General features: G+C 41.0%; 1 protein-coding gene across 2 annotated transcripts; it reads left to right on the top strand.

The window, feature by feature from the left end:
- Positions 1-230: 230 nt before the first annotated feature.
- On the top strand, positions 231-12,719 carry trpc6a (transient receptor potential cation channel, subfamily C, member 6a). 2 transcript variants are annotated; one of them, XM_003446743.5, is made up of 14 exons: positions 231-490; positions 1,416-1,744; positions 3,713-3,845; positions 4,775-5,075; positions 6,168-6,353; positions 7,521-7,685; positions 7,769-8,000; positions 8,104-8,331; positions 9,141-9,405; positions 10,215-10,410; positions 11,680-11,880; positions 12,104-12,160; positions 12,280-12,355; positions 12,443-12,719. In XM_003446743.5, exons 1-14 carry the CDS (start codon positions 351-353, stop codon positions 12,571-12,573), a joined length of 2,640 nt encoding a protein of 879 aa, XP_003446791.2. In that variant the 5' UTR covers positions 231-350; the 3' UTR covers positions 12,574-12,719. The 2 variants fall into 2 exon arrangements, with proteins under 2 accessions (XP_003446791.2, XP_005472251.1); XM_005472194.4 differs by lacking the exon at positions 1,416-1,744 and having other exon boundaries at positions 232-490.
- Positions 12,720-12,994: the final 275 nt, after the last annotated feature.

The following is a 12,994-nucleotide window of genomic DNA, read 5'->3' as shown; positions in this document are numbered from 1 at the left end:
TAACAAATCAGCCTTTATTGCCACAACTAATACTGAGTAATATCAAAGAAAGAGATGAAGGAATTGGTGGGAATTGGTGAAACAGCCGAGACAAATATGACCCTACATCAGTAGTAACTCTGAGCCTGTTCAGTCGCAACCCTGAGCTTCCTCCCATATCTGTAAAGTTCAATGCGTCACGTAAGGAAAAGTGTAGTGGGACCCAGAAGGATGCATTCTTTCTCAAGAACACAGAAAAAAACAGAGGGGGAGGGCGACAGAGAGACGGAGAGAGAGAGACATGCCATAGGCACTTGATTAGTCTTTCACATGAAACGGGAGCAGAGCCTCTGCTGTCGATCACCTCCAGGATGAACCACAGACCGCTTGCAGTTCATCGTGCCAGCGGGACTGCAGGTTACAGCGACAGCCCCAGAGCCAGGAGCCGTGATAACCTGCTCATGTACGATGATTTTGGAGAGGAAACGTGTTGCTCCGGACGATGCCTTGGGTAAGTCTGCCAGAGGTGTAGCAGGCATATATGCTCATCCTCTGCATCTTTCTGTTAAAATCATGGATAAGACTCACAGGTTTTAAAAAGTTTGAAGGAGAAGATAAAAAGTATTTGGACGCCTGATGGTAATTTTCACTAAATATTGCACAATGTTCTTCAGTTTGCATTCTTTAACTTGCCACCTGTTTTAGCCAGCAAAACAGCCACAGGTGCTCTTTGGGTTTTACTCTAGGTCAGCGCTCTGGGATGGAGGGAGAGTGTACTTGAGTGTATTTGAGAGTGTACTTCAGAGCCCATGATCCATTAGTAAATGTAATTTAACTTATAAGTAATATAATTAATGTAAACCATTTTTTTTGCATTTCCAGCCTCATTGTTTACATTAGCCTCAGTGCTCAGTGCTACAGGATTTCTCAACCTCTTCTTATGCCCCTCGCCACATACTGATGCCTGCTTGGGAATCCTTTTGGTCGCTTTGATGCACTGAATACTTCGTTTTTATGTGCAAGCCGTGTAAGCCATCATGGCATAAACAAACCTCATATGATGTAGCAGAACAGAATGTGTTGTAATGCATCTTAAAGAATATTAAGAAAGAAATACAGAACCAGGAAAATGTTGTAACTTGATAATATTTCATCTGTTCTCCAGGTAAAAGTTAACTTAAGTCTACTAATTGCAGATTATGGTAGGCAAGTATATTAATGAGGTTAACTGTGATTCAGTGCTCTCTCACGGGTGTGTGGGTCTCTCTCTCATTGTGTGGCTAGCACACCTGCACCGTTCTGGTGGAAAGAGAGGATCAAGACTAAGGAACAGTCAGGGACAGTTGCTGCCACCTTTTATTATGCCACAAATTAACTACAGTGTGTGTAAATTCATGTGTGGACCATACATCGAGTGTTTTTTATGTTTCTGGCAGCCACAGTAACTCTGAGAGACAGCTTATGGCTCGTCTCACTGCTGCTAAACGACGCCAGGCTCTCCGTGGACCTGCCTACATGTTCTCAGCTCCCTCAGTCAGCCTGTCAGAGGTTGAGCAGCGTTTCCTGGAAGCAGCTGAATACGGGAACATACCAGAGGTGCGGCGTATGCTGCTGCATGTACCCAACTTGAATGTCAACGCTGTTGACTACATGGGCCAAAATGCACTGCAGCTGGCAGTGGCCAACGAACACCTGGAGGTGACGGAGCTGCTGCTGGCGAGGGCAGACTTGGCCAGAGTGGGCGACGCTCTCCTTTTAGCCATCAGTAAGACCTGATTATTTGTGTATGGCCAAAAACACATAATATGGCTAAATCTCTATATCACTCAAAAGTTCCAAAGATGTCAGACACAACACATTGCTTGACTGGATGGAACCACAGTTATGTAACAGTTTATCTGTTAATCTGTATCCTTACATAGCTGTGTCTCTTTATGGGTCTAGTGACATTGCTTAATAATAATGATTAATTTAAGTGCCTCAGTTCTGTTAACCCCTCTGTACCACAGTCTCTGAGTCAAGTTTCTCATACATCCTGCAGCCACTCAGCTGCCTGCAAAAATGTTACCACAGTTGCATTGGCATTTTTCTGCTCAAACGGGCCAGACTTGGACAATTTCTGGTGAAATACTTTGTGTTTAGTTTGAGGAGATTGTTGATGACTACGTTTTTACATTTTACTCATTTCTTAGTATTTCGCTAGGACAATCAAATGTAGTGTATGAAGCAAAAGGAGTGCAATTCTAACAAACTTTAAAATCAATATTTGGCATCACCACCTTTATTCTTCAACATAGTTTCAGCTCTTGTAGCTTCATTCTCTGGTCTGTTGAAGGAAATTCAAAGCTCTACTTTGGATGTTGGCTGCCTTCTGTTCTCTGTCAAGATCTCACACTGCTTCAATAATGCTGAGGTCCGAGCTCTGGGCAGGCCAGTCCATCACTGATAGTATGCAAGTGTATGTTTTTCTATAAAGGTATGATTGGCAGTGTGTTTGGGATGACTGTCATGCTGAATAATGAAGCCACTGACAATCAGATGCTTTTCAGATGGTATTGCATGATGGATCAAAATCTGAGTTTACTTTACTTTACTGTGTTCATAATTTCATCGGTTTGACGAGATCCTCAACACCACTGTCTATGATGCCTGAAACCTTTAAAGACTCTCCACCAGTTGTACTTACTGTTGTACATCTCTGCTGACCATCTTCATACATAATGATGATGATTTGAACCAAAATGTTCATATTTGGATTCATTGCTCAATATGACCTGTTGCCACAGATTTTCAGTCCACTTATTGGGAAATTTGGCAAACCTTACTTTTCCCCTGTTTTCCTTCTTTAAGAAGGTCTTCTTGATGGTCACCCTTCCAATGAGACCATTTCTGATGAGGCTTCAGTGAACAGTAAATGGATCAGCTGAAGGCTCAGAGATCTCTCAGGTCTGGGCTGAAAATGAGGGGAAAAGAAGCCAATGCCTAAAGAAAAACCTTCGAAAGACCCTAAGAAATCCTGGAGAACTACTGCCCAAGACCACTAAACTTTGGCTTTTGCAAAATCCTGTCTAGCTAAGTTGCTAACATGCTAATTTAGCACGAGTACAAAAGACTAGACATTTAGCCTCTTCTGTTAGCAGTTACAAGATTTACAAGATTGACATTTAAAAAAAAGACAATATTAAAGGTTGGTTCCATTGTTCAGGAAAGCTGAGCATGTATGTTTTTTTTCTTTAGTAAGTAATCATTTAAAAAAATAAACAAACAGGAAATTTAGATTCCAAAAACTGTGACCGACCTGAGTAGATAGCCTACCTACATCAGGGGTTCTCCAAGGGTGACCTGTGGGATAACGGCAGTCCTTATCAAAATATATTATGCACTGCACGCATCGCAAGGAAAATATACATTTAATTTCTCCACAGTTTATGTTTTATAGTAGCAAAATATGAGTCCAAAGGACCATTTTCTTTCAAGTTGAGCTACTCTGTTTGAGCCATTATGGCATGCTAACAAATGATTAGGAAATTTACCAACTACTTGGTTAACCACTACATGGTTAAAAATACTTTAAACCAGCCCAAATACTGCAATAATGATCACAAACTCCAGCAAACTACCAAATACTATGTGAGCTAAGATTTTGGAGTTATCCTTAAGATTCAGCAAGTTTAGCAACAGCAGTGTAAATGGGAGTTGTACCACCAACAAGTTTGCTCCGTGTTTGTTTTAGGTAAAGGTTATGTTCGCATCACAGAGACTTTGCTGGGCCACCCTTCATTTAGAGATGCCCGCCGTCTATCGGCAAGCCCCGTTCAGGCAGACATGTTGGATGACTTCTATGCTTATGATGAGGACGGGACAAGGTATGTGTGAGGAAGAAGTGTTTCATTACTTAAATTTGTATATTTGTTTTAGGTAATAGCGGACACTTTATTAGGCACATTTGCACTTTAGGAAAACATTTGGAACATGCATACAGATGAGACTTTTTTAGATATGTATTGAGTATTTATTAAACACCTCAATGGTTTGTGTGATTCTGTCTTTCAGACAGCTACTCAGTTTATGATGGGCAGACGCTGTAAGATAAAGAGACAGTATTAGCCACAAATGTAACTGGTTATCGTGTGGTTAAGAGAAGTGTAGGTAGTGTATTTATGTAATAATTATGAACATGGGTGCTCTTTATTTTGCTATTGCTGCTTCATAAAGCTGTTGTGTGAAGTTTGCAAATTAAAGCTTCAATAAACAAAATAGCAAAACTTGTGTTTTATAAAAACAAGTTCCTGACATGCAGCTTTTTTTTCACTGGCAACTAAGTTTGTTGCATTAAAGAAACTAAGTTTAGAAGTCTTGGCAGATGGATTTAGCAGCAAATCATTTTCCTATTTACAGTCTTTGTGCTAAGCTAAGATAGTTCTGGCAGGAGCTTCATATGTGCTGATGGGAGATATTATATCTAATCTATCTCTGAACAAGAAAGCAGTTAAATATGTTCCACAGCTGTCATAGTCTCATACGAGTCAACAACAAGAAGCTAACATTAGGGGGGTAGTGAGGTATAAATGGAAATGTTCATGTGCTTGGTGACGCAATGTAACTATGTTGGATGCACTGACTGCTCCAGCTGTTGCTATTTTTTTTGCTTTTTTCCAGTTAATTTGCAGAAAAGTTCAAATTCATAACATTCATAAAAATGTTGAAACTTAAACCTCGTTTGCAGAAAACAAGCTCAAGCGAATGCTGATACTGCGTACTGTCTGCATGTTTCTGTGTGTGTAAATTCCTGCAGGTTTTCTCATGACGTGACTCCAGTGATACTGGCTGCGCACTGTCAGGAATATGAAATTGTTTACACCCTGCTAAGTAAAGGGGCTCGCATCGATCCGCCTCATGACTACTTCTGTGGCTGTGACTCGTGCAACTACCAGCAGCAGTTTGACTCCTTCAGCCACTCCCGATCGAGGATCAATGCCTACAGAGGACTCGCCAGTCCTGCTTACCTCTCCTTGTCTAATGAGGATCCAGTGCTGGCAGCACTGGAGCTCAGCAATGAACTGGCCATGCTGGCTAATATTGAGAAAGAATTTAAGGTACAAATGCAAGGACAAGAACAAAAATTCAAACACAAGTCCGGCAGAACTAATGTGCACTGTCTGTTATCACTGCTGTGCACATACCCTAAAAAAAGATACCCATGAACATTTTATGAGCCTAAGAGAAGAACAGACGAGGGTCTAGATCCCGTGGTCACTCTTCAGATTTTTGGTTTGACACATAAACAACAGCTGTAATTACTGCTGGGCTCAGAGTACCAAAGTATGCTGTGGGTACTGTATAATAAATAAACAACAGGCTGGCTGAGCAGAGATGTCCAAATACAGCTCACACATTTTTTTCTTGATGTTCATGCTGTGAAAAGTATTTGCCCCATTCCCGATTTCTTATTCGTTTCCATATTTGTCACACTTGGAAGAACACAAAGGCTTGTCTCACATTGCCAAGACTTTTGGGAAATATTCTGTGGGCTGATGAGACAAAAGTTGAACGTTTTAGAAGCTTTGTATCCTGTTACATGTGGCATAAAACTAGCAAAGCATTCCATAACAAGAACATGACAACCGTCAAACACGGTGGTGGTGATGTAGTGTGATGGTTGGAGGCTGCTTTGCTGCTTCAAGACCCGGATGACTTGCTGCTGACTTGATATATTCATGAATTCTGCTCTCTAACAGGAAATCCTGAAGGAGAATGTCCGTTCATTCCCTGAAGCTCAAGAGCACTCAGGTTACGCAGCAATGACATGGAGTGGCCTAGTCAAAGTCTGGTCTTAAAATAGACTGAGATGCTTTGACATCACCGTAAACAGACTGTTCAGGCTCAAACACCCTCCAATGTGGCTGAATGAAAACAATACTGCAAGGAAGAGTAGGCTAAAAAGTCCTCCACAGCGTTGTGAAAGACTCACTGTCAGCTTTCAGAAATGCATGATTGCTGTTTTTGCTGCTAGAAATAGAACAAACAGTTATTAGGTTTAGGGGCAAGTGTGGATAGCTTTTTGCTCTCAATAAATGAAAACATCATTTAAAAACTGCCTTTTGCATTTACTTGCATCTTACTAGCATCTTACCAAATCATCTCAAATGTTTAACTCCTGATGTACGTTTCCTCCGTCATGTTTCTAGAATGACTACTCCCGCCTGTCGAGCCAGTGCAAGGACTACGTGGTGGGCCTTCTGGACCTGTGTCGCAGCACGGAGGAAGTTGAGGCCATACTGAATGGAGAAACTGACTCGGACGATAGCTATGATGTACCAGGTCGCCCCTCCCTCACACGGCTCAAATTAGCCATCAAATACGAGCTCAAAAAGGTCAGTGTGTTCTCAAACAGGCAATGACACAGCGGCAGGATGAAACATGGGTTTTCTGAGCAAGTACGAAGTATTGCAAACATTTATCTGTGCCATGGGAGCAGTATAACCCATTTAGATTGATATCCCACTAAAAACTGTCATCTGTTCCAGTTGTGGATCCTGCTTGAGCATACGGCATAGAGCCAAACTGATATGTTGGGCGATAACAGCTATTTATATCAGTATTGGCAAATAATTTCCATTTTTAGGCTGATAAATGAAAACTAAAGAAGAGAATGTAGAAACATTGCTCAACTGTGTTGCGAAGGTTATTACATAATTTTTCCACTAGAAGGCGCTCTGCAGCTCCTGTGTTGGAAAAGTGTTCAGAACGACCAGCTGATCTGAGCAGAGTTGGGCAGAGTGTAAACGAGTAATGTGACAATAAAACAAGTTTATTTTTAAACTGCTTTGTTATACTATCTTAGTAAAAAGTAACTACACATAACAAATGTTTGGGAATTTTTTTTTCTAGTGTGCCTGAAAGAAAAAATAAAATCGGCTAATATATCAGATATCAGTAATGGTGTCCGTCTCAAAAATCCTATATGAGTTGGACTGTCAGTAACATTACTGCATGAAGGTAACAAACTTTTAAAATCAGACAAATATCCAAGAGTGAGAAAAACAACAACAACAACAACAGCTATGGATGCTGGGAAACAATACCTAATTTTCAGATCAGTTAAAAAAATAGAAATGAAAAATGGAATTTATAGTGTGAAACATCAAAATGCTGTTGTCAAGTGTTTTTAATATAAAGATATTTGTAGCACTTAGTCACGTTGAGCTGAGTCTGAACTCATCTGTCTTCATTTCTAATTGCAGCTGTCTGATGTAATCGTTTTAGAAGCCAATTTGTGTTGTTTAAATGATTAATCAGTTTGTAAAATGCCATAAAATTACTCTTCATAAATCAATTAATTGTTCAGATCAATAAAAACAAAAACAAATCTGCTCTTGTTTCAGCTCTCAGATGTAATGGATTGCAGCTTTTCTCGGTTTCAAATAAATAAAAATAGAATCACACTTTAAGGATTCTACCTTAAGCTTCCAGTAGCCTTTATTTTCCTGTTTCCTTCTCCTTAACTCTTCTGTCCTACTTCTTTCATCTGTGCCTTTCAGTTTGTGGCTCATCCTAACTGCCAGCAGCAGCTGCTGAGTATCTGGTATGAGAACCTGCCTGGCCTGAGACAACAAACCACTGCCATCAAACTGCTGGTGGTGCTGGCGGTGGCTATAGGACTGCCTGGACTGGCTGTGGCTTACTGGATTGCCCCATGCAGCAGAGTATGTAATATTTACATCCATAAAGATCATTCACAGTACAAGCTTTCCTCTCACCTTTCCGTTATTCCATCTCTCATTCTCAGGTGGGAAAAGTGATGCGTAGCCCCTTCATGAAGTTTGTGGCTCATGCCTCATCCTTCACAATTTTCCTGGGTCTTCTCATCCTGAATGCTGCTGACCGCTTTGCAGGCACCACCCTGCTGCCAAACATGACACACCACCAGCTCCCGGGCAGCTCTGACCCTCTGCTGCTCTACCGCATGACTACAACACCCTTCACTTGGATGGAGATCCTTATCATCTCATGGGTCATGGGTGAGCATAAGCTGATGATAGATAATAAAAAAGTAAACAATTAAAAAAAACAAATAAACATCTACCGAATCATGTAATTTGTGTTCTTATGCTCGTGCTGCAGGTATGATTTGGGCGGAGGTAAAGGAGATCTGGAGTCAAGGACCAGGGGAGTACCTGGTTGAGCCATGGAACTTCTTGGATTTTGGGATGCTCGCCATCTTTCTGGCTTCCTTTAGCTGCCGCTTCTCTGCGCTGAGACACGCTAACTTAGCACAGACCTCTGTGTACGCAAACTACCCCACGTTGATTAATGTCAAACTGCCTTCGGACATACACTACTTCACTATGGGTGAGCAGTTTCACATTTTCACACATCACATGAACTAATTCAAAACCATGATGTGCTTGATTTATACAGCAGAAATCACTTGAAAAGAACCCCCAACAACCAGACAACCCCCTATAAACAAGTACTTGTGACAGTGGGAAGTAAAGACTCCTTTTTAACAGGAAGAAACCTCTTGCAGGGAGGGGTAGCCATGCACCATGACCGATTGGGGGTGAGGGGAGAGTCTTTACAGGAAAATCTGTGTTATAGTAGAGCCTTTACTTTACAATATGAAGTGCCTTGAAGTGACTGTTTTTGTAATTTGGCACTATATACATAAAATTGAATTGAAACAGAACAAAAGACACATGTTTCTTTCCTGCTGGGGGACACTGCCATGAGGTGATGCGATTGGTTGGCAACAACTTTTACGCAGGTTGCAAGCATCAAAGTAACATCTGCAGAAATGCCAGAACCCAAGGTTTCAGAGCTGAAGATTGATTTATAAGTAAAAGATTCACTTCACTTGTTCATGGCTTTACTGTTGTGTCTGTTGTAGCTGTCAGTCTATAGATGTAAAAAGTAAAAAGTATCACTGTCGCCCTAGATTTTCTTGTGTTTATTGGCAAATTAACTTTTGTTTTTTTCTTCTCTTTAAAGAGAACAAGATGAAATTCAGCAGCGTGGCTAACACATCCTTTGTTAAATAGCATTTTTGGTGCCCATATTGTGGTCATTTATCAAAATATCCTCTTCAGTCTGCCTTAAAATAATAATTGCAAGCTTTAATCAAAGGTGATTTTCTGACTTACGCTTGTGCTTTTTTGTAGCTCGTATCCACTGGTTGCCGTCAGATCCCCAGTTGGTGTCAGAGGGCCTGTACGCAGTCGCAGTGGTGCTGAGCTTCTCTCGGATTGCTTATATCCTCCCAGCCAATGAAAGCTTCGGTCCCCTGCAAATCTCTTTGGGAAGGACAGTAAAGGACATTTTTAAGTTCATGGTCATTTTCATCTTGGTCTTTCTGGCGTTCATGATCGGCATGTTCAACCTGTACTCTTACTACCGGGGTGCAAAACAAAATGATGCCTTCACAACGTAAGTCAATACCAGTGAACATCTGAATTTGTTTATCTATTTATTTCTTTTTTTCATCAACTTGCACAGACGAATTCATCATGAATCTTGATTCAATTCTTGATCAACAATGGATTACCAATCCAAACCAAGGATATCACCACAAAGGTTCACAGATATTTTATATCCTGATCCTTTCTAACTATTCTTATCCAAGATCTGAGAGCTGTTTGTTTGGTAGACCCACTCCTTTTGTGGTTATTACAGTTAAAAGAAGCCCCAACATTTTTGTGGCTTGTCACCATTTAAAACTAAGCCCTCGGGACCCTTATCACTGGTTGTGGTTATAGTGTGGACAAAACTTATCATCAGTGCACCCAGGGGGGATTTGATCTCCCCACAGCTGAAGAAGTTTTGAGTCCAAAAAAAGTTAAAATATCTTGGATTTCAAAACAAAGAGCAAAATTATGTGGCAGTAATGAAAAGAATCTTGCATTTATCTTGGGACCCATTAGCACAAATAGTTACAGCTAAACTTTTACACAGTCATAATAGAGTATTATAAAAATATGACATGTTGCCTCAGAATCAGATACATTATGCCTGGAAGTTGATTTTCAAATAAATTCATGCTAAACTTGTATGTTTGTGCAATAATGTCAGCACTATTCTGAATTATTCTGTAATTCTAACTCCAAAAAATATTTTGTCCTTCTGTTGATTTACTAAAAGAGTATCTCTGACGTTGATGGTGTACAGCTGGTTTAAATTCAAAAATAACTTCCCTCTCTTCTCCCTCTGTCCCTTTATTTGTCTGTGCGTCTGTCCAGCCTGGAGGAGAGCTTCAAGACATTGTTCTGGGCTATATTTGGACTGTCTGAGGTCAGATCCGTAGTGGTCAACAACGAACACAAATTCATCGAGAACACTGGTTACGTCCTGTACGGAGTTTACAATGTTACCATGGTGATAGTGCTGCTCAACATGCTCATTGCCATGATTAATAGTTCCTTCCAGGAGATTGAGGTAGGTCATTAAGACGGTAAATCATTCTGTGCCCCAGATGCATGCTTGAAAATATGAAGCATCGGCTGAAAAAGCAGCCCCACATGTAGCGCATGTTGAACTGGTACTTATATAGCACTAACTCTAACAAAGATTCACTACAAGGTTCATTCAACCAAGCACACATTCATAAGGAGAAATAATGTCATTTACAATAAGGTATAAAGGGAAGCAAACTACTTTCATTTATTTGTGTCACAGAAAGTGAATACAACTGAATTAAATTAGGGCCTTTTCCTTTACCCAGCAAACATGCCTGTATAGACCCACCTGTGGGTAAAGTGTCCTGCTGTGTGGACTTGGTAAACCCCCACTTATCCCATGTGAGCCCCAATTAGGTGAGCCCACACAGGGCTGACAGCAGTGTTGTCCTTGGAGTCTCTATAAGAGTTTTCTGTAAGCCTGGTGTGGGTTGCCCACAGAAAACCTACGTGAGCCCCATGTAGGCTAGCCCATGTGGGGCCTATAGCAGTTTTACCACTTTGCCCTCCCAAGAAGTAATTCTGTGGGTTCCCCACAGTGGATGCATCTAACGTAGGGCCCATAGTCATTTTTTCCTTTTGGATTCCTGTGAGGATTTTCATATAGTGGGCTTACCCATAGAAAACCCTCACTAAAACATCTATGGGTTAGTCCATTTAGGCCCCACATTAGTTTTACCCCCTGGGCTAACCCATGAGGGTTTTCTGTGGGTAACCCATAGTGAATTTGCCCTGCTCACTGCTCACTGGGTCCACACTTCACCCATACCTACCCACTGTGTGCCCATGCGGGTATGTTTGCTGACACATTGTTTATAAAAAGGCGAGCCCATATGGGGAAATGTGATTATTGTGTAGAAGACGAAACTGTTGAACATATTTTATTACTCTGTCAGAGGTAGTATTAACCTGAGTTAGGATTTGAGTTTTTCTTCTTTCTTTTCTTTGAGGGCAAGTGGCTCCATAGTAATTTACATGTTTGCTTAACAAGCAAGAGATCCTTGGTTTTAACTTTGGGAGGAGACATAAATCCCTTTGGAGTTGTGTGAGGAAGGGCATCTGTTGTTAGAATCTGCTATGTCAATATGTGGAGACCCCTTGTGAATAAGGGAGTGGCTGGTCTGCACTTCATACCAACTGGTGGTTGTAATGCACCACAGGCTTTTCCCCCCTCTGTCCTGTCAAACATGTATATTTCCCTTCCCTGATACATTTCCCCATTTTCCTCATGATTTAAATTTTTTTTTAGGATGATGCTGACGTCGAGTGGAAGTTTGCTCGTGCAAAACTTTGGTTCTCCTACTTTGAGGAGGGAAGGACCCTCCCTGTGCCCTTCAACCTGGTCCCCAGCCCAAAATCTATGCTCGGACTGGCCACAGGCATCAAGTCCTTCCTCCTGCAGTTAGCTGATGGACACAGCAAGGAGAAAAATGAGACACAACTCAACCAGGTACCACACAGTATGGCGATTAATTCCCTAATATATCCAATATTTATCCTTTCGCAGCTTGAAAGGTAACATGATAGTTCAGCATTAGTGGAAGAGCCTTAGCACCTCCCAGTGGTATTACTGCCACACCACAGACTGCACCTCACGCCCTCGTTTTGTCCCAACAAGTTTAACCTGAGAAATGTCACAATTCTGTTCAGCTAATTTGAGCTCAATCTTCCAGCTTGGAGTAAGCAAAAACTCAGCATATGGTGCTTCTACCAGCCGAACCAGATATCAGGTATGTGTTTGTGTATTTCACGATGTTTTAAACAGAATTTTATTACTTGTTTTAATGTGTTATTTTTGCACAGAACATTTTCTTCATAATTCAAACCCCTTTTCCTTTACTGGTTGCAGAAGATCATGAAGCGGCTAATAAAGCGGTACATCATCAAAGCGCAAGCAGACAGAGAGAGCGATGACATCACTGAAGGTAAAATAATAAAGAGCACCATTTGTCCTCCCATGTTGGCATCAACATTTTCTTTGATAGCTTTGCATCTATTTTTTTTAAATCCAGGAGAGCTGAAAGAAATCAAGCAGGACATTTCCAGTTTGCGATATGAGCTGCTAGAGGAAAAAGCCCAAAACCTGGAGACGCTCGATGGGCTGCTGAAGAGGCTGGGAGAGATCAGCGCGCCTTCATCGTAGCAATGTCTGTCATAAGTGAAGAGCGCAAAGATTAAGCGCCTATTCACTGTCAAAAGATGCTGTATACATAGTGACACAACATTACTAACGATAAATGACAATGCACGTATGTGAATATAAACATTAAATATAAAAGGTCAAATGTATGTGACCGACAGTGTGATTTTTTTGTAAAGTACAGACTCAATTTAAATATTCTATACTTATCTGCACACACACACACACACACACACACAGAGTACTGTCCAAACCTCACTACCCATCAGTTCTTCATATTTTGTTTTCGGGTGGTCAGACCTTTTTAAGGTGGTCTTAATCAATAGTTCTCCAGCTTTCTGAAGCTCTTTTAAAGTTTTTCATTGGACATTGGCTGGTTTTCACTAATTTTTCAGTCCAGTCCTTGTACCTGACCATTTTCAGA

The sequence above is a fragment of the Oreochromis niloticus genome, linkage group LG10, assembly GCF_001858045.2.
Source record: "Oreochromis niloticus isolate F11D_XX linkage group LG10, O_niloticus_UMD_NMBU, whole genome shotgun sequence".
Taxonomy (NCBI): domain Eukaryota; kingdom Metazoa; phylum Chordata; class Actinopteri; order Cichliformes; family Cichlidae; genus Oreochromis; species Oreochromis niloticus.
Note: the sequence above shows the minus strand (reverse complement) of the source record. Positions and strands in the feature narration are given on the sequence as shown.